The sequence below is a fragment of the Bacillus rossius genome, chromosome 1 (genome assembly GCF_032445375.1).
Source record: "Bacillus rossius redtenbacheri isolate Brsri chromosome 1, Brsri_v3, whole genome shotgun sequence".
Lineage (NCBI taxonomy): Eukaryota > Metazoa > Arthropoda > Insecta > Phasmatodea > Bacillidae > Bacillus > Bacillus rossius.
The window spans coordinates 309,361,800-309,383,895 of NC_086330.1; the positions used below are offsets into that span (position 1 = coordinate 309,361,800).

Here is a 22,096-nt window from a genome sequence, read left to right on the forward strand (position 1 = left end):
ATCGAATTTCAAAAAAATTCACGAGTGTCGATTTTTTTTCGAATTGAATTTGGGAATATTTATTAAAATAACACAGATCATTAAAAAAATTTTAACATTCCACCTTGTCACATAATTCACAGTTTAAATCAAGTAACTAAAATTAAAGTGAGTATATATTGAAGAAGCACAACCAGATTCTCTAAAATTAAAAAAAAATTAAAAATTAAATGTCTATAGCACTAACATAAATCACTTCGCAAATCATTTCAAATTGTCATGGAGAAAGGTGAGTTCATCGACATGGTGCGGCAACAACAATTCTCTGCGGCTGGTAAATATGTTGCCTGCTGTAGAGAAAACTCTCTCACTTGCCACCTTATTAAGCATGTTTGACTTTCAAGGATAAAAATATTAATAAAAATATCACAGCATAAGGAACTAGTACAAAAAAAAAACAGGTAATTATGTAGTGTATGGATTATCGTCAAAAAATTTTTTAAAGATCTAAAATAACTTTTATTATATACTCTTTTACGTCCTCTTTTCATTACAGCCTGCGGAGATAAGAATTTCCAATTACTTTTGGAGATATCGCCGTTATTATTTTGCAATACAAGACCTATGTAATCGTTCGACTGCCGCAATTTTATATTTTGCCGTGTGTGCGTGAATGCCTAAATAACAGAAATTTTCCATTAGGTAAGTTTAGTTACATTATAAATACTTCAAAATAAACGGAAATTAAAAATAATATCAATTAATTTTACTTGTTGTATAATCTTAAGTATTTATAATGTAACTACATGACCTAACAAAACGGGACAAAGGTAGATTAAGTCAGGTCAGCTACATTATAAATACTTTGAAACTGAACGGACATTAAAAATAATAATATTAATTTTAATGGTTATTTAGTTTTAAAGTATTTATAATGTAGCTGACCTAACCTAACAAACCGGAACAAAGGATTAACAGTAGGAACGAACGTAATTTTATTTTACGTGCAACAATAAATGAATAAATCATCACCTATTGGTTCATTTGAATATTGGCCTATCACAAACTATCACGTGATAACATTATCCAATAAAAAACAATTAATACTCGTAAACAAAAAACAATGGTGAAAGCCGGTTGAATGTACACTTATAGTGATTAAAATATAAAAATTCGATATCTCCAACAGTAATTGGAATTTTTTATCTCCGCAGGCTGTAATGAAAAGAGGACGTAAAAGAGCATATAATGAAAGTTATTTCAGAGTTTTAAAAAATTTTTTGACGATAATCCGTACACTACATTTTTAAAAAAACAAATTTACCGTTTTTATCATGTAAGCATCGCACATTTTATTCTAAAATCAAGTTTATAATTAGGGGTGAGACCGTGGGTTGACTCTTAGCTTTGTTTTGAAATAAACAAACACCGTCGTATCACTGTGCCGCGTCAGCAAGTGATAGGCTGAATTCATCTTGTGCGCCAAGCACTAGTTGCAACACACAAACTTCAGTACAGTCGGTGCTAATAAAATAACGGAGAAGTAATATAACAGGAAGCACCGTAGCACTTAGTTTAGCGTAGGTGGTTCATTTGCGAAGAAAAAACTATGCACTTTACGCCTAATAGCAGTCTTTACAAAATCATCACAAGTTTTGATAACAGGATACTCAAGTTTCCTTTTCTTCCCGAGAGTTGTTAATGTCCCAGTGTCCTGTAATTCTTTCCTTGCACGAAGCACACTGCTCTTCGAAACACTCGTAAATTCCGCAATTAACTCGCGATATCGTTCACACGACAATCCGGATATTTGTCTGAAAATGTTTTAAAAACATTCAACACAATAGTATTCTGTGCACTTTTCAAAGTCTTTCCCGTTCTGTGCTTTTCAAAACTCGGTCCTGCGTCAGCCATAACAAACCGTGCGCGCGTGAATCCGAAATACAACTGTTGCGCCGGGCATCAACTGTACACTGTACACACGGCGTCTGCTAACATAATTGTAAGTAAATACTTGCTGACACATTAAACTGTATTGGATATTAATGGTGAAATGCTATAATGCTATATAACAACAATTGTTATAAAAAAGGCAGTGTAAAAATACTTACAAACGGTACGTAACCAAGGGACTATTTCTTGCGCACGAATAATGTGCGCAGCAGCCGGCAGCCAATGAAAATGTTTGTTTACAAGAGGCTTCGTTTATTCCAAAACTCAGGTAAATGGGAACGGAGAATACTATTATGCAAAAAAAAATGTAAAGTAATCCATAAAAACAAAACCTATTCATGGAAAGTATGTTTATTTAAAAAGTAGACTTTGCGAAAGCAAGCTAATTAATTTAAATTAATGAGTGATGCAATAAAACTATTTTATTCAACGTAAAAAAAAAAGAAACCCGTAACAAGAACGTGATTTGTAACTATACGCATAACGATCGTGCAGGTTAACTCGGTTCCTGACAGAGCACGCGCGTGCATGCAGTCTGCGAGCTATCGATATCAATCTTAGACTACGTGCGTGCTCTCTATACGGTAATACAGGAATCAACACAACCAAACTGGCGCTGCTTACGTTTTTATAAGCGGTATAAAGCGACTCCCGGGACGTTAAAGATGAAGTTTTTAACTTTTAAAAACGTCTTTAAAACACTATTTACACATCAGATTACTTTGTAATAGGATTAATTAAGTTAGTAAGCAGTTTAATCAGAAATAACGGCGTAAACTGCGTAAAGCAATAGGTGCGTTGAAAAACAACGGGAATTTATTGCATTACATCAAATGAGGTTAAAACGGGACAGAAATAAAATGGTTCAAGTAACGTGAAAACGTAAATAACAGTAACGTAAATAAGGGGTTTCGATGTATAACTTTTTGTAAGTGGAAGATGTAACCGTCCATTTACATTTCTTTTAAAAATGGGGGAGGTGGATGTCTTATATTAGTGTACCCGGGCCAGATTTTGCAAGTAGAATTATTGTAAAATGAATTTGATTCAAATTGACGAATCGAACAGTTAAAATATTCCCTTGTTCAACCATACATTTACAAAGATCGCCATTCTATGACAGTCATCTGTTAACAGAATAACCAACATTAAAACATTAACAACATGAAAATATTTTAGCGGTGTCGGACGTGTAGACCAGTTGACATGCCACCATTTATCATACCATTTATCATAGATCACGCGTGCCGACACAAAGGAATCGAATCACTGAATCGTAACATTCAGTCAGTATCGAAGTACTGTTTACTGTTTATGCTTTTGCCTTTTACAAAACTTAATTAAAGCTGATCATCATTGTGTGGTTTAACTTTGTGAAGTTAATAAATTAATCATATTTACATATTTTTTCCGTTTTTAGTGGAACAGATCTTTTTGAAAAAAACAAAGAAAAATATGTTACTTATTGGTTTTAATTTAAATAAACCTACTGGCTAGGCCATGCTGCATACGTCATATGTGCAAATGTAGGTTAATAAATTATACTTCTGTGCGCAGCACGCATCGCACTATCTCTGTGACTCCAGTGAGGCAGCTGACTTTACCGTTGGTAACATTTGACATCTTTAAACAGTGGTGAAGTGATTAAATAAGTAATGGATGAAAATTGTGGCAAGTTTAAGGGCCGCAGTCATCTTTGGAAATTTTATGACAAAATATCAGAAAGCCATTCCAAATGTAAAACTTGTGGAAGTAAACTCAAACAGGTGCATGGTAGCACTTCTAGCATGGCAAAGCACTTAACATTACACAAGTGTGTATATGCAGAGTACTTACAACTACAGAAAGAATTAACTCATGCACCTTTCACATCAAGTAACAAAGTACAGCTCACTCTGTCAGCTTCGTTTAGTAGCCAAGAAAAGTATGGTAGAGACCATCCCAAAGCTATTGCCATAACCAATGCCATTGGCAAAATGATTGCTGTGGATCTACAGCCATACAGTATGGTTCAAGATAAAGGCTTCAAAGACTTAATGGCGCTAGTTGAACCCAAGTACTCCCTACCAGACCGAACAACATTCTCTAGGCATGTATTGCCAGAGCTGTACAATGGTCTGGTGGAAAAAATGCACACGAAAATCAATAATGACTTCAAAGAAGGCGTCAATTCGATGCCATTTACAACAGATATGTGGACGTCATGCAGTAATGACAGCTGTTTATCATTAACATGTCATTATGTGGACACACATTTCGTTCCTGTTCATCACATGCTGGGGAATGTTCTTTTCACCGAAGAACATAGTGGGGAAGCAATTGCCAATACTCTGCTTAGACTAAATGCAAGTGGGAAATTCCAAACACTATATCTATTTACATAGTTTCAGATTCTGCTAGAAACATGAAATCTGCAGCTGCTAAAACCAGTTGGCATTCATTTAGCTGTTTAGGTCACACTTTGCAGCTAGCCATAAATCATAAATGATGCCAAAAAGGAAACTCCTGGGATTGAGGCGCTGTGCAAAAAAAGTTGTGAATGTAGCTCCCAAGCTCGTCAGCATCTTCATGAATTACAAAAGCAGATGGGAAAACCAGAAAATGAATTGATCCAGGATGTGGACACCCGATGGAACAGTGAGTTTGCTATGTTCAAATGACTTGTTGAACAAAAAGATCCTATTGCTGCAGAATTAGCTTCTTCTGATGGTGTTGACAATTTAACTGCCAATGAATGGAAACTCGCAGAAGGGGCAATCAGAATTTTAGAGCCAATAAAAGAAGCAACTAAAGAATTTAGAAGACAAGACTACCCAAAATTTCTCTAGTTATACCAGTTATTGGTGGGATAATAAACTTGTTAGATACATTTGTGTGCAAAGCAGAACCAGGAGAAGGCATAATTTTTGGATGAAATTTGTTGAAGGCTTCATTCTCAAGATTTTCTGATTACAAATTAAAAGATGAATATGTTGCTGCAATGCTTGTTGATCCTAGATTTAAATCAGTACTTTTGAAGGATCATAAGAAAAAGAAAGGTGTAAGTATTTTAAAAACATTAATTTCCAAAGACTGTGCTGATAGCAGCCATTCTAAAGCACAAAGAGTTGAAAGCCAAGCTGAAACCTCAGGGTCTAATTTAAGTGTTTGGAGTTGCTTTAAAAAACAGTCTGCAAAGTTGGATGCATCATATTCAAATACTCTGAAAGATATGGTGGAAAAAGACATCCTTTTGTACTTAAATGAACCCATTCAGAAACGTACTACTAATCCATATCAGTGGTGGTAAGAAAACCAAGTTCGCCGCAGATATGTTTCTGATGCTGCGAAAACACTATTGTGCATTCCTGCAACATCTGTTCCAAGTGAACGCCTGTTTTCCTCTGCAGGAAATATCGTAACAGCACGAAGAGAGAATCGGTCTCTTGAAAGTGTAGAACAGTTAACCTTCTTACATCAGAACCTGTAGGCCTAATCGTGATATAATGTAGTGTTCAAAGCATTTCTAATCGGGACCCAGTTATCACCTGAAAAATGTTTATTCGTTAGCAATTACTTAAAGCTGCAATGTGTTGTATAGTCAGTTATGTACCTGGTATAACATAAGGCAGGTCTTAGGTCCCCAACAGTATTGAAATGAACTTATTAGTTACATAGGTACTATTCCAGAATTGTCTTTCTTATTCATTTAAGTTAAATACATATGGTTCAAAATAAATGCAATTTTTTTAGTTATTCCTACCAGACTAATGACTATGTAGATAACGTTACACAAAGAATCAAAATCGGAATCTAATTTCAACTCTTGTGGTGAGAATCGAATCTGAATCAAATCGAACTGAAAATCATGGAATCGCACAACCCTAGAACCCGATAAAATAAAAAGGAAAATCAAAGAATCAGCCTTCATTATTAGCAATAAAAATATTTTCAGCCAGCAGAGCATTGAATTAAAAAATATGTGGATCCCTTTGATTAAGAGAGAAACATCCCTGCAGCACAAAACAATAGCCAATACTCAACCTACCACAACCATTCCGCTTTAACTCCATGGTGCACAGCCAATGGGGAGTCAGCTGGTCTGCCATTGGCTGAGCAAGATGTAGTCCATTCTCTGATAATAAATACCCTCATTTTTCCAGCCCCTACTCAGTCGCACCTGTGTTTTCATACCGTGTGCGTCTCTGCCTGAGGACGGGAGCAGATAGCAGTTCCCAAAATGTCGCTTGTTTCTGTTTTAGAAAACTATTGTGTTTGTTTCATATTTTCGTTTTGTCGTGTTTTTGTCTTGTTTCAACTGTTGTGCTGAATTTTTTTGGGTTCAATATTTTTGTGCTTTCATTATTAGTGGGGGGTTTTTCGTTCTCTTCTGTTTTTTGGAAAACTATTGTGTTTGTTTTGTCTTTTCGTTTTGCTGTGTTTTTGTCTCGTTTCAACTGTTGTGACATCATCCGGGCCTATGGCTCCTCTTAAGTCCGATATGCCACCGCCCAAACACCATCCCTCCATTCAAACCTCCCGCCTACCCGTGCGTACGTGTGCGTGCGTGTGTGCTCGCCCGGCAAGAGGGCGCTTAGATGCAGTGCGCCGCACCCCTAAAATCATAAGAATATATAATTGTGTTGTTTGTTTTTATTTTCCCTAAGTGCAATGTGACGGCAGATCGGCCGGGAGGGTTTTGTGTACTTTTATTTTTAAATTATGTATTAAAATATCACAGCGTTTCCGGACATTCCCGAGGAAACCCGAAGCCAGACAATAACTAAATTTAAATCTTAATAATTATAATTTGTACAATCTTTTCAATTCATTCAAAAATTGTTACATAATTTTCAATGCTTTCTTGTCATGTTAATTTAGTTTCCCGTGGCACGAATTCGCTAATATCTTTTAACGGCAATTGTTTCGGCGGTAGGACGCCATGTTAGTCGAGCGAGCCATGATCTCACCCGAGTCTTCCGCCATCAACGACCGAGAGCAGACACGTCAGCACTCCGGGGACCTCACCGCTTGTATTCTCTGTTAAGTAATTCTGTTAACTTTAATTTCATCTCAATCGCTTTCTTTTAGTCCTCGGAGCAGCTCTCGGTCGGGGGACTGTTTTATTAATTAATTTACGACCAGTCTCTGTCTTTTATCTTGTACAACGTAATTCCATATGTGACCACGTGGTGGCGCATCACCTATAGACCGATTCGTGCCGCGGGTATTTTTATACTGTTTCAACCGTGTACGGGTGTGAGCAGAATTAGCGGAATAAATCAGACGTGCGAATTTAATGTATTATTCTTTTATTTTCTATCTGTGTGACCACGTAGGGTGTGACGGCGTGTGGGACGCCTGAGAGCCCACTTCGTAGGGAAAAGCGTGCCCGACGCTGAGAGCGGGCAGGAATTAGTGCTAGATGTTTTCAAGGGGGGATATCACGTCTCACATGGGCGACGTCACGCCCTGAGTTAGGAGTCTCACCGGGTCCACGTGCCGTACCTCTAACAATCCACCGTAAAGCCGACCGATCACCCCCCCCCCCCCCCCCCCCCCACGACAGTTGTGCTGAATTTTTTTGGGGTCAATATTTTTGTGCTGTCATCATTTGGTTTTTTTTTCATTCTGTTAGTCCATTTTCTTTGTTTTTCTTTGTTGACCATATTCCTGTTATGGAATATTATGTGGTTTTTATATCCTGTTGACAATAGCAATTTTTTGCTTAATTTGTGTTTTTGTCTTTTGTGTTTTTTGTAGTTTTCTTCTACAGACATACATGTGCTTTAGCAATGGCGTATGTCCAAAATCTTACATCAAGTAAATTTTTCCATTGGATTAATCACCAAAATTAGTAAATCCTATTAAAGATAAAGTATATTAAAATATAATTTATATTAGAGTGTAAGGGTATTAAACATGATTTATCTAATGATTGCTTTTTGGGGTCCCAAGCATTTCTAATCAGGTACATATTTACTTTAAAATTAAATTTAATACAAAACTGTAAGATTCATTTAATAAATAAATTATTTAACAAAATCTAGACCATTACACAAAATCTAAGGGGGTAATTTGCTAAAGACGAAGATTGTGACGACAACGTGTAGCTCATAACACGCTATGCTGTGTCGTGAGGCATGTTCCCACATACTACCGGGGTTGCGTTATCTCCAAAATTACTGCCATAGCTTGTCAAAGGGCACAAAGAAATGGGCACTTACCACCCCTGACTTTAGATTCTTAGCGTGTGAGCAAAAAATATAAACAATTATCAAAGAAAAATTATGTTCCAAATTTTTAAGTTGCGAATGATTGTAACTATAAATAAGTTGGCATCTGCTTGGTTTTCAGGTGGTAACCTCTCCGGCAACCATGGTGGAACTTCTGTAAATACAAAGCACAGGATATATATCACATAACTAAAAATTCTAGTAAAAAAATTGGTTGTCTGTAAAGTCGGTTTACGGACGATAGTTTAACGTGACGTCATAACAAACCATTGATGAAATGATTGATCCAGAAGTAAAGGAAATATCATATTCGGCCTGAGACTGAGCCGTAATAGGCTTCTGCAACCAAACCATTTAGGCATTAAAAGTATTATAGTCTTTAAGAAATATTTTTTTTTAATTTGAATCATATTTATTGAATTATCACTATTTTGTATGGATACAAAGGAGTGAAATGAAATGTACAATTTAATTAATAAATTTTCTTTTAGTTGCAATCATTCATTAATTCAAATATATTTATTACTATTAAAATGTTGCGTGCGCCGTATTTACTTTTAGAAGTACAAAAAAAAAATTTTACACCTGCCAGGATTCGAACCGACATCCTTTGGATTGAAGGTTTGTGACACTGTCCACAAGGCCATATATGAAAATTAGTTGTTTCAAATGATATATATATATTTATTTATAAACTCTTTTTCAGGGTAGGGGAATAATATTATTTCGTTTTTATAACACAATTTGATAACAAATACGCATCCCAAATACACCAAACTTATTTATAATGTGTTACAATATTTTTTAAAACATTGTGCAAAAGATCCCGGGTGTAATTTGAATTATTATGTGTAATTGTAAAACTCCATTGTTGGTTCAAAACGTATTTGAATATTAAACATTACTTTTAAATAACCGTACCAATTGTGCTGAAAATCGGTGGACGATCGTTAAATTACATAATATTAATAATTCAAACGACGAAAATATGATTGAAAAGTCAAAACGATGGTTGTTCCAATCGAGTGGAAGAGAGATGCCGCGCATGCGTACAATGAGCATGAAGAGAGATGCCACGCATGCGTACAATGAGCAAACAGGGCACATCCATAGTGGGACATCCGTAGTGGGACACTTTTTCGTACGTGCAGCAAGCGTTCATCGATTTATTAGACGTTGTCACGTCAAAATAAAATAGATTAATAATACTATGGAAAGACTACAATTACATATCTTCCTCGGGAATTCCTAAGTGATTTTCCAAAGTTATAAAATCTTGTCTCACTTCTATCCCAATTCAGCTTTTCAGCTTACGTATTCAAAAGTAATTTCTTATTTTGATCCGAAAATCAACAGAATTTGTGACAAAATGTTAATGTTTACTATAATTGATGTTAATTGATGTTTAATGTAATATATGTTTTGTTTTGGTATTTTCAATCAAAATATTGATAATTATAACATAACTTACCTGTTCTGGAACATTCATCAATTTGTTGAAGTGCCAAAGCCACAATTTTCTTCCCCTGATTCTTTTCAGTAAGTAATACCACCAATCATAAGATTTATATTAAACAAAAAAAGTCTCACGAGAATATATTCCATGACTAAACACAGCACTTTGCAAACCGAACAGTCGTCACAAGTGTAGCAACATGACTGGTCACACTGTGAGCAAACTGATCATGCGGTGTGCATGCCTGTAAGCAATATCTTATCTCAAGGCCAAGTATCAGTAACATCCTGTCAGCCACCTAGTGACATAATAATGAAGATTCAAAACTCAGCTAGAAAAAAGGACACCTCCATGCAGCAATAAAAACAATAACAGTAAAATAATATTTCTAAGGGTGAGCAAAATGCTCATAGCGCGACCAATGACGAGTTAAAATCCCATTCAAAATGTTGCTTACAGCTTCTATTCTCCTACTTGCAACGTCATAATTTTCACATAGAATGCAGAGAAAATTTTATTATTAGCGATTTGCTCTTCTTTATTTAAAAAAAAATCCATTAGAATGCTGTGAAAACGTAATTTATTCAATTCTCGTACCTTACACGCTTAAAAAAAGGGTGGTATTCGTTCCGTGGCGGCCACGGCGTAGTCAGTTTCATTCTTACTCTACAGAGTGCACAACGATCGCACATAATGGATTGTAGCTGTCAAGGCGTCAGTGCGCGCGACCCGCATCTATATCGATAAGTTGTTAGCAAATGGCGAGCGTTCATAATCGAACTTATAGCGTTGAGTTCGTTTGTTTACTGCTAGCTTGTATGTACGAAACGTAAATTTATGTTTGGCGAGGATAAAAGAAAGCCAAAAATTTGTGCACAAAATGTGTGATATATTTTCGTGTTTTGGTTTTGTTAACGAATATGTTTACAAATTACAAAACCAAAAATCCCTAAATTGCCGCCACATTTTATTTTCCAACTGAAATCATTGTCGAAGAGGTTAAAGTGCTACGGAATGGAATTGTAATATTTTCTATGATGTAATGTGCTGAAAATGTTTGCCAACAAATGTTAACGTTAAGCCTGTGCGAATATCAGTTTTTTAGTTCGAATCGAATACGAATACCAAATTATTCTCGAATACGAATATTGAGTTCAAATAATTGGAATGAGAATTGAAATCCCATAAAACATGTTATATCTAGGGATGGGCAATTTACTTGGCCTGTTTACGTTTTCCTTGGAACACATCCTATTGAGGTACAGTAGAACCTCGTTAATACGTGATGGTCAAGACCGAGATAATCACGGATTACCGAATTTCACGGACTAGCGATTAAAAGCCCGGAAGGTCTTGTCAAGCTTCTCAGACACAGGCGTGCAGCTGGGTTAAGGCCGTTCACGGTAAGGGCCGGCCGTCTTCGAATTAGTGTCTCGGCTTAAAAAAATACAGCACTGCCCAGCCATTAGTTCACGGTCATTTACAACAGACGAAGAGAGAAAGATAAGATCGTGCTGACCTTGCACCCTCCCCCCTCGACCACTTCGTACAGCCGAATGCCAGCCAGATACGTCACTCGCCAGGCGCCTGCCGTGCGTTGGCGGGTGGAAACAAACAAAGGGAGACGGGAAGCAGAAGTCAGGACATCCCCCTCAAGTTTAAAGAGTGACAAATGTGACAGCTGAAAGGGGGTCGACACAAAGGGTCGGTACAAACAGCTTTGCAGAGTTTGGCGGCCCACGCGATGGCTTGCAGTGTTTGCCGCCGCCGGCCCGCGTGACGTTTATTTTAAGCGCTGACAATTTTTACTTATTTTTTTTTCTTCTCTTTTAAATCGTCCCGGATTATCCGATTCCCGAATTAGCGCATCATGGATTAACGAGGTTCTACTGTATTGTACTTTTAATTCGTTATAATATAAAAAAATTATGAAGCATGTACTGATTTGGGAAACTTACTTTATATTCATGAACATGGATGCATTGTCGCTACATTGGCATTAAATAAGGCATAAATCACATATGTATTTTCAGAATATGCTAAAAAATAAAATAAAGCATTTCTGGGATCTAGACTAAATATGAATCTTGTGTTTTTTAATAACTTTATAGAGAAATCTGTTACTTATTAATACAACAGTAATGCTGACTTTCATCACAAGTTACGGTCGCACATGTAGTAATAACAATGAAATAATGAATGACAAAAATTAATACATTATACAATTATTATTTTAATCGCAATTCAATTTTAAATATTCTGTTACACGTTCTATTTATGAATTTTTTTAGGACCAAGTTTGGTTTGTGTAGACTACCAACGTTAAAATATGTATTATCTGAGAATTCCATGATGGCCAACCCATAGAAAACACATTTAATTCACAATCTTGGTACACCATGTAACGTGATCGCAAGCTTTTAAGTAAGTTCTTGGCAAGAGTTTTTTTTTGATGCGCGGGACAGAATAATTGCCTGAGCTGTCACTACGGGAGGAATTTGGGAAGGGTATAAAGTGTGGGGGGGGGGGGGGTTTGCCGCCTGCATCCTGTCGTTTGCTGTGTATTATCCTATTGAAAAACATTGACGTAGCATGTTAGGCTTTTGGAGTCTTTTCTGTGAGTATGCGGCCAGATGTTTTCCACATGGTCTGTACAATTTTCTTTCTCTTCGCCGTCACGTTCGGAACGAAATTACAGTGCCGACAAACCATGTTTCACCCTCTAATCTGAAAACTGTCACCTATAACGTCCCGGTTGTATGGATTTTACAGACACGTACCTATTTATCTTTATCAGTACGTATGCTGACAGTTCAAATCTATTTTAAACGACCTGACGGCGTTCTTCTACATAAAATACGTTAGTTATCGCTCCGAATTACTGTGTTCAAACGGGCTTTACGTGGCCAGATGTAGTGATCCCGCTCAGCCTTCTTCGTAAATGACTGAATATTCGTTTTTTCGAAGTGTTAGTATTCGAAATCGAATCGAATACGAATAATAAACTATTCGTTTTGATATTCGAAAATTCGAATATTCGCACAGGCCTAGTTAACGTGTTTTAGCGCTTAAAGTGCGACGAAAAATTAGCATGCAGTAAAGCAGATCTAATTAATTTTATTCAATTAAGTTTCAAACTAACCTTCATTTGTTAACTTAGTATATTTTTTCATGCTTTTACTGCAACTACATGCTAATAATTTTATTTTCAGTGTTAATTGAATGAAAAGTAACTAAGAAAAAGAAAATGCCTGGCAAATGTTCTTTTAAAGAATATTGGCTCTCAGATGAAAATGATAGGTTTTCAAAGTGGTTGCGTCCTGTTAAAGATGACAAGTACAAGGCATTTTGCACACTCAGTAAATCAAAGTTTGATGTAAGTCACAGTGGTTTGTCATCTGTGAAGGTTCATGAAGCAGGAAAAAAACATCTGGAGCTGTCTTCTGCCATACTACAAAGCAAACAATCAACACTAAGTTTTTTGAAGGTTGACAAGCTTACACATTTGGGTCAGGAAAAAGATACTACACCTTCCACTTCAAGTAGTTCAAGAACCATGACTTCTATTGATAAATCATTTACTGAATGTGCAACTCCTTCAAATTCAAAGTCATAACATTTCCCAGGTTCTTTAAATAAATATTGTGTTGATGAGAATGTGTGGAAAGCAGAAATATTGTGGTCACTTAATAAGGTAATGACACACACATCTAACAGGTTCATGCGCTACTAGTGATTTTTGTTCCCCATAATGTTCCCAGACAGTGTTGTAGCACAAAAATTCAAAATGCAGAAGGATAAAATTGGTTATTTGACAACCTTGGCCCCTTTTTTTCAAGATTAATTTTATAACATTTAAAAATTATACCATTTTGACAAGTTTCGTGGTCACACTTCAGTAGAAAAAGTCAAGAAAAAGTCACTAACTTTTATTTTTGTAATTCAGTAGACACCCTGAGTTGCTCGCTCACCAGTCTGGCCGAGACCTCTTAGGGTTTGAATTTAGTAAAATGATAAAATGATGTTTGGTAGTTTTAGTATTTGTATTATCCATACCCATTATCATACCTTATGCTTACTTTGCTTTGGAAGTATAAATAATAACCTCAAAAACATGTTTTCCCCATATCACCATCTAAAGATAAGATTTTGGAAAATTTAAAATCTACAGTTTTGTAACTATATATTCATGTTTTCATTCTCATTTTCTTACGTTTAGGTATAATATATTCTCGAATCCATTTACTTGGAACCAAAAAGTTGTTGAACTAGTGCATCATACGTCAATGTTTTTTGTGTCTCAGGGCCGCGGTTGGTTCTTAACCCCATCAAGATCTTCGATGGAAGTTTTGGTGGTCAAACGCTGTGGGAAAATCCTTTTTATGTTTCACCAACAAAGGTAAAATATTTTTTTATAATATATCCTAGATGATATGTGTACCGTATTTACTCGCATATAAGTCGCGGCAATTTTACCAGATTTGATGGGGAAAAAATGAAGTGCAACCTATATGTGAAGAAAAAAATTTTAAAAATTTTAGAGTAATTTTTTTGCAATATTTTGCTTTAAAATGCGAAAAAGAAGTTTATATAGGTATAGGCAAATTTATTTACAATGTACACATACAGCGAAACCCGTTATTTACGTTACCGTTATTTACGTTTTCCCGTTATTTGCACTATATTCTTCAAGTCCCGTTTAGTTCCCATTTAGTCCAATACAATACTTTCACGCAAATTACGTCTCAAAAATCGAATCCATCCCGCTATTTACGTCACGTAACAACCAGAAACAACCGTGGGTACTTTAAGAGTAGATAAGATTAGCTAGTAGGCCTAAAAACATCGTGAAAAACGTAACGTTTATAGTCGGCAATGAACATTTTAAATCGCAAAATATACATATTTACAAAATGAAAAGTGGCTTTAATTTCTAAACATGTAATAATTTAAGCCTAGGTGTGTAAAAGTCCGAGTAATTATAGCAGGAGACAATCTAAAATGCACGAGGGAAAAACTTAAACTCACGAATGTATAAACGTGGCTGACTGTTAAGTTCTGATACTGTATTTATGTCACAACTTAGCCGAAATACTGGTACGAGACAAACTTCACAAGATAAAATGAGCGGAGTCTTGGTAACTGTTTTATACGTATTTTATAATTTCGGAAGTATTGTACAGTTGACGCATATTTTTTAAACTAACAATTTATTTCTGGGGATCGTAATTAATTAATTATTGGTATCAAGACATCAAGATGAACGTAAACTTGAACATGTCACGGCAGCGAGAAAACTGGTGCGTATACCAATAAACTGGTATTAGAACTGGACAAAACTGGTACACGAGAGGTGGAGCTTATATTTTTTTCCGCTAATCTCGCATCTATTGGCTGGCTGCTGATGGAAGGTCACGAGTCCGGGCAGAGCGTTGAGTGAGTTATACTGCGCATGCGCAGCTCAGTGAACAAAGAGAGCCAGCCGGCACGCCGTAACAGCAGCTGATCGAGTACAATGACCTTTCTCCGCGCACGGCGCGCTATTGACGGTGAATTTCCATCAATTTGCGGGCCTTTTTTTAATTTTTTTTACTGTGGTGCAATGCGTATGTGTAATGAATTATCGGTGCGACCTATATGGGGGGAATCTTAAATACCAAATTCAAGACCTCAAATTAAGGGTGCGACCTATCTGCGATGGCGACCTATATGCGAGTAAATACGGTAGTTAATCTGATAATTTAATACACTGGGTATTCCAAATTTATGCAGAGAAATGATGATGTGTGAAGTTTTAATGAACATAGTATTTTTGAAATTCCTATACAAACGTATGAGAGTGTGCTGTTATTCTCGTTGCCTCTGTAATTAAAACCACAATAGAACAATGTGATGCCGTGTATTAGGTTTGGGAAACCAAACATGTACTTATGCCAAGGCATGCAAGATGTAGGAAACCATTTTGTGTTGTTCCTGTGATGCAGGAAACCATTTTGTGTTGTTCCTGTGATGCAGGTCAGTAGTTTGTTGGCTCACTATAAAGCACAGTTTACACAGGCCTCTTTCTTTAGCACCAAAGAGAACATGAAAGGTGCACAAGAAAGTATCACAAATTCTAATTCTAGCGAGTATGCAAGAAATATAGTGATAGAAGTATATGTGCACTTTTTTCTTATTTGGTACTGAATGTATTTAATTTATACATAAATACACAGTGTTTGAAAAAAAATTTTCTTGCTTATTCCAAGTTTATTGTTACATTCATAAAGAGATATCAACATCGAGTTGACTTGATAACACTGAAAATATTTAGAGCAAGAAAAGTGTAGTCGTTAAAGACATTGTAGCCGCTTAAGTTTCAAAGTGGCTATGTATGAAAAATACCTGATATCTTAATCTAATCTAAATGCATTTTTTTGGAACAAAATCCTTGTTTTTTTTTTAGTATGAAGTGATTTTTAGAATCATAATTTTAATGGTGGCTATAACAAATAAATTGTAGTTATACGCTGTGTAAGACACACTCCTGTGATTAAAAAAATCAAGTTTACAACTGTGGTGACATTGTGAAAATGTTTATTAGTCATTTATAATTATTATAACCTAGACATGAGCAAGGAAACTGTGATTATGTGAAATGAAATTCGGAGTACAAATATTGAAAACGTGGAGACAATAATTGGAGAGAAGTCAATACTATAGTAGTGGCACCGCAGAAGTATAAATTGAACTGCCCGAAGGGTTGCAGTCGAACCCATGACGATGTGGGCTAGGTATGGATCAGAGCATGTTGACAGTGGCAAAAAATTCAATTTTTGAAATGAAGATTATCCTGGCACATAAATAATTACATAAATTCACTAACACTACATTTTAGTGTAAAAAATTTTTGTGTGAAATTATGGGAACATATCATGGCTACGTATTGCACACAATGTCTTTTTTTTTCTTTGCTTGCTAAATCTTGATGCTGGTTAATAGAAGGAAGTTGAATAATGGCTGTCCAGAGGATAAGTGCTACGGGATCAGTGGGAGGCTGCGTAGTAACCGGATGGGTCAAAGGTCCAGTGGAGGGATGTGAAAATGGCCCCTGGCTGGACTACTTTAGTGAGCAGAGCCACAGGACACATCTGTCATGGTTAGAAAATTGTAGAGGGGGAGAAAAAGCAGAAGTGCCCTGGAATGGTGCTGCCATGGCAGTACCTGCGGTATCGCCACTGATACGTGTGGACTCTGGCTGGTACCTGGGAGGGCTACGTGCATAAACTGGAGTGCAACTGAACCAGGAGTGCGTGGCATGGCGGTGATGCAAGCCACAGGGTGATTGTGCTCTGCTATTGCGGGTGCCTGCTCACAGTGGGTGAGACAGGAAGTGGAGGCTGCTGTGCCAAGAGGTGGCCAAGAGAACACTGCTAAGCCAGATGACTTGGAGAAAATTAAATAATTAAAATAATAGCTTAGAAAATTTATAAAAATTATTTGTGTCATAAAAATTGAATGAAAGTGGCACAGCTTTTACACATGGTGAGTTGCGATAAAACCTCAATAACGGCAAAAAGCATATCAAAACACAGCATAACATCTAAATGCAAGTTAATACACCATATAGCATTGAAATTACAAGTTATATCATGGAATTCAGCAGCATTTAAAGAAAACTTAATTTCAAATACAAAAGGGGGGGGGGGGGGGGGGGGGGCTTTTAATGTGTGAAATTTAAGGAATGTCGTCATTTCCAGACAAATGCATATGTATACAGTAGAACCCCTGTCATACACTTTTCAACGGAGGGCACAAAAATGGTGTATGATGCGGGAAAGTGTATGAAATGGGAATGGCAATAATGAAATTTTTTTCCAATCTAGCATACCAGCACAATGCCAGATTAAACATAAATACATATGTGTAAATAATTGCATTACATTAATGAAATATATGAATTCATCATTATATTATACATATAATAAACCCACCAGAAATGTAAAATACAGTCCATAATCAAGTAAAGCTGACATGAGAAACAGTGGCCTTAAAAAATGTTATGAAGTCCTTTCTTGGAGGGGGGAAAAGTCACCAAGCCTAAATTAGAAATTAAAAAAATTAGGCTATTGTAAAAAAAAATCAGAAATTTTTGCTTGTTTATTACATTTTACAAACAACTTTATGCAACAGAACAATTTTCAATAAAATTTTAACTTGAGAAACGTAAAATACAAAACAATCCAATCGTAAAAAAACAATAACAAACGGGTATATTCAGTTCAAAGATAAATGACTGCACAAAATATGAGATCCGTGCCTTGGTAAAGCACGTGCACCATTTTCATGATCATTTCTTGTTTGTGCCACTAGTCTCGCTTGGTGCTGGCCATAGATGCTACTAGCGAAGTGCACAGTCTTCCTGATACTATCCATATCTATGGTGCAATAAAGTTATTTTCTTACGTTTGCAAATGTAAACAATGATCGTTTTTCAAAACAAAAGCATTAAAACGGAGTTTATAAGGAGGAATATAAAAAAAAATTGTGAATTTTAGGACTTTTCCGCTTCGTAAAAACGTATGAAATGGGAAATTAATGGTTTTATAAGTGTATGTTCCGGGAAAGTAAACCATTGTAAATATAGTACTTTCGGCGGGACCGAAATTAATCGGCGTATGACACGGGAAAATGTATGAAACGGGAACGTATCATCGAGGTTCTACTGTATATATATATATTAATATAAATTGTTTTATTGCACATCTCTTAAATCACTTTGAAACCACAAATACTTGTCAATTTATTTTTATTCTGAATTTATCTGTTTTAGTTTTAGACCAATTTATATTTATTATTATTAAAAAGGCATCTTATAAATACTACCACTAATTTGGTGGAGTAAGTATTACAAAACAGCATTTAAAAAAAAAAAAAACAATACACCAAAATCTGTTTTAGAAACTAAATTGGAAAAAAAATTAAACCATAAAATAGCTCTACACAAGGAGTTCAGAATCATCCTATGCATTTGTAATAATTATTATGATTAAGACTGGCCCAGTTTGTCTTGTACATTTCTGGCTAAGTACAAAGTAGCGACTGACCATATGTTCTGCATCAGCCTGCTGAGAGAAATGGCACACCGTTTGCAGCAAGGTGTAGTTGTGTCACACGGTGATGATGCCATCCTTTGTGTGTGAATGGCAAACTAAATTTATTAATAGACTTAAAATTATTATAAATTATGATAGTGTTTTACATCTACAATGTACAGTAAATACTTTTATTGCATGTTGCAGTATCGACAGCAGTTGACCAAGGCAGCAGCAGGAAAGTATGTGAATCGAGTGCAGCAGAAGATCGCACATGAAGAGTCAAAACCAGAACATTCATACCAAACTAATGTTTTGGATGAAATATTTCTAGGTGATCCATTAGAGAAGGCAAAAGAAATAGTGCAAGAGAATCATGATGCAGGTGTCAGAAGGGACCGCCAAATGAGTGTGGAAGTGAAGAAGGTTGCAAAAAATATCAAACGAAAGAATAAAAAGTTAAAAATCAAAATAAAATAATAATGCAAACACTGAGTTTCAAATTATTTTTCTTTACTACTGGAACCTTAATAAACATGTTACATTTTTTAATCAGTTTGGTATCTTGTATGCATTGTTGTTGAGCCGTGTACACAAGGTGCTTTGAGGTGAACTGTTGTTGCCACTAGTCCCGATGGTTATTTACATGGGGTAGAGGAAGACCATCGCCAGAAGGGTTTAAGGAGAAGTAGGCGAGGAAAATAGGTCAGCCCTGCATACACTCCGAGCTTTGTGACGTTCGAACAACATTCAGCTTTGTGTTTCTGAATAAGGTTCTTAATAATGGAGAGTGACATACGTCCAAAGTGTTAAGGTGGAGTCAATAGTGGACAAATAACTCTAATGTTAAAGATGAGCTCAATATCTGGCCACCTTATTTATGTTACAGGCGTAGGATGCAATAGCCAATGCAAGCAGAGTATGTTGGTTTTAGGTGAGAGTTGGGAACTGTTTATTTTTATCCATCATAACATGGCAAAAATTGTGTGAGGCCTTTTTTTTTTTTTTAAATTATTTATCTGTACACGAATCTTGCAAAAAAAATGTTCTTAAAGTATTAAATACTGTTACTATGTTCTTTAAAAATTGTTTATTCATATTTTTGCATAACCTGTCATGCCCTCATATAATTATTGAGTAAAATATAATGTTTGCAAGCTGCTAGCTGTCACAGGAGATTCATTTTTAAATATTTACGACCTTTATTAGAAAACATTAGTCAGTGCAAATTTCAATGCCTTAAATTAATGAACAAGAATTAAGTTGTGGTACAATATCACTAATGTGATGTGCACAGCCTGCTATCCTGCTATGCACTTGCTATTTTATTTTTTTTTAACTATGGACCAGCTTTGTAATAAAGATATACACAGTAAGGAACGAGCCATTATTAGAAGTCTAATAAAAAAATGTGATAAAGGGGCCTAAAATAAGTGTGTACTTTTACTGAGATCATGAACAAAAACTTTTGTAGTTCCCTACGTCCCCAGTAGAGAGCACTATCTGTGCACGGTTGAGCGAAGGGGTGGTTTCATGTTGAAAAAGGTGGGGAGAATAAAGAGGATGCTTTTTTCCCAGAATTTCATGTCCATCATTAGGGTGTCATGTTTACGGAGATTTCAGTAACCTTCAGAAGAATGGGGGAGTGGGGAAGGGTGTATGCTGGCTCGCTCTGAGAGTAGTCATCCACTTCTTTTCGATCCCTAACCTGTTCCACATTTCAGACACTCGCGTTCATTACCTTGACCCTCAATAGTGCATAAGTAGACACTTGAAAAAAGGGAAGTTATGTTTTCTTGGTGTTGGGAAGAAGAGATTCAAAACATGAGCACAGTAGGAAACTTAACATTTGTTTGGTAGAAAAGGATGGGAAAAATTAGAACATTGCATTTGGACTTAAAAACATCACAATTAACATTATTTTTCTTGTTTATCGCAATGATGGTTTTTTCAGGTCCCTACGCGTACTTTCTATTCATTTGCAGCTATAAATCCTAAAGCCCATCCCACATGATGCCCATTTTTTGCTATTACTTGTGTTATACCCATGAGTATAAAAATGTGCATACAATTTTGTATAGCAGAAGGGAAGAAAGAATACTTAACTTCATACACCATAAACACACGATACTTGGAATTTTAACAGAAAACCAGCCAACGCAGTTGTCAACCAAAGCAAGCATATCGGGGAAGGATAAATCTGTTGTCAATTTAACAAAATACTGAACAAAAAATGAACATTGCAGCTCTTTAGGTTAAAAATTATGGAACCTGGTGAATGAATTTTTGATATTTTATCTTCTAAATTTCATTACAAAAAAAATTTGCAAAGTTATTTTAATATTTAAAAACAAATACAAAGCAATTTTGAAATTAATGAGATATATTTTATTGGTAGGTCAGTTAAAAATTTTGTAATATAAAATTTAATTAATACAAGGGAAATTGTGGTTGCTTTAATGTATTTATAACATTTATAATATTACATTAATCAGACAGTTCATTTAGCTAATTCACAGTATTAATTGTGTTAATTTGGTTTTAATAATAAAACTAATGCTACTGATTTACGTGTGTGTGTGTGTGTGTGTGTGTGTGTGTGTGTGTGTGTGTATATATATATATATATATATATATATATATATATATATATAAAACTTGATTACTAACTTATTTTACTACTTTAAGAAATTTTAATTAACAATTTTTGTAACTCAGTGAGTAATAAATCCATGTAGTTTTGACGTCGTCCGGCCGAAGGTCACCCCAAAGCCCGACCTGCAACCGCCAGTATCCGACCCCGCTAATGGAAGGCACCCCTAGCAATGGCCCAACCGAGTCAGGCGAGCCCCTGAGGTCCAGGTAGAACCAAGGGCCAATTCTTAATTAATCAAACACCTCGACCCTAATTCATTATAAATCAGACCTAATTTAATAGTAACGCCACTTTTTATTAAAAACTCCCGCCCAAGAAAACTGCGACGCAGGAGTGCCAGAGACACTCACGTGTGAAATTACGTTAATACGTTTGTGAGTGTCTCCCTTGCGCCCTTCAGCCTAAATTAATTAGAGTATTGTGTAATGTAAATATTACCTCCCCGGTTTTTTGTGTGTAACTTGCCACTGGAGCAGTCAACAAGTGACGAACAGTATCTGGTGTGACACTTTTTATTTAAACTTAATTTATGTAAATTTGTCCCTAAGTCTTAGAGAGTATCTGCCAATTAGATTAATCATTAATAATTAATGTACAAATTTAGAGCCACTCTCAGTTTCTTGTTATTAAAATAATTTCCGAATAACGGAACTTTAGCGCGAGAGAACGCTGACACCTCCCATCGCGCCAAGGGCAAACGCCAGTACCGAGCGACTCGCGGACTGGGGCGGACGTGTGTTCCATGGGGAGCTATCACCCTTTG

The 22,096-nt window shown here is 36.0% G+C and overlaps 1 protein-coding gene across 1 annotated transcript in view; it reads left to right on the plus strand.

The window, feature by feature from the left end:
- The window catches only part of LOC134527888 (ribosome biogenesis protein BRX1 homolog), a 53,208-nt gene extending 34,040 nt beyond the window's left edge, over window positions 1–19,168 (plus strand). The window contains exons 6-7 of the mRNA XM_063360890.1: window positions 13,908–14,002; window positions 18,885–19,168. Coding sequence (XP_063216960.1) covers window positions 13,908–14,002; window positions 18,885–19,157 — 368 coding nt within the window. The 3' untranslated portion in view covers window positions 19,158–19,168. The remainder of the gene's footprint in view (window positions 1–13,907; window positions 14,003–18,884) is intronic.
- The last annotated feature ends 2,928 nt before the right edge of the window (window positions 19,169–22,096 follow it).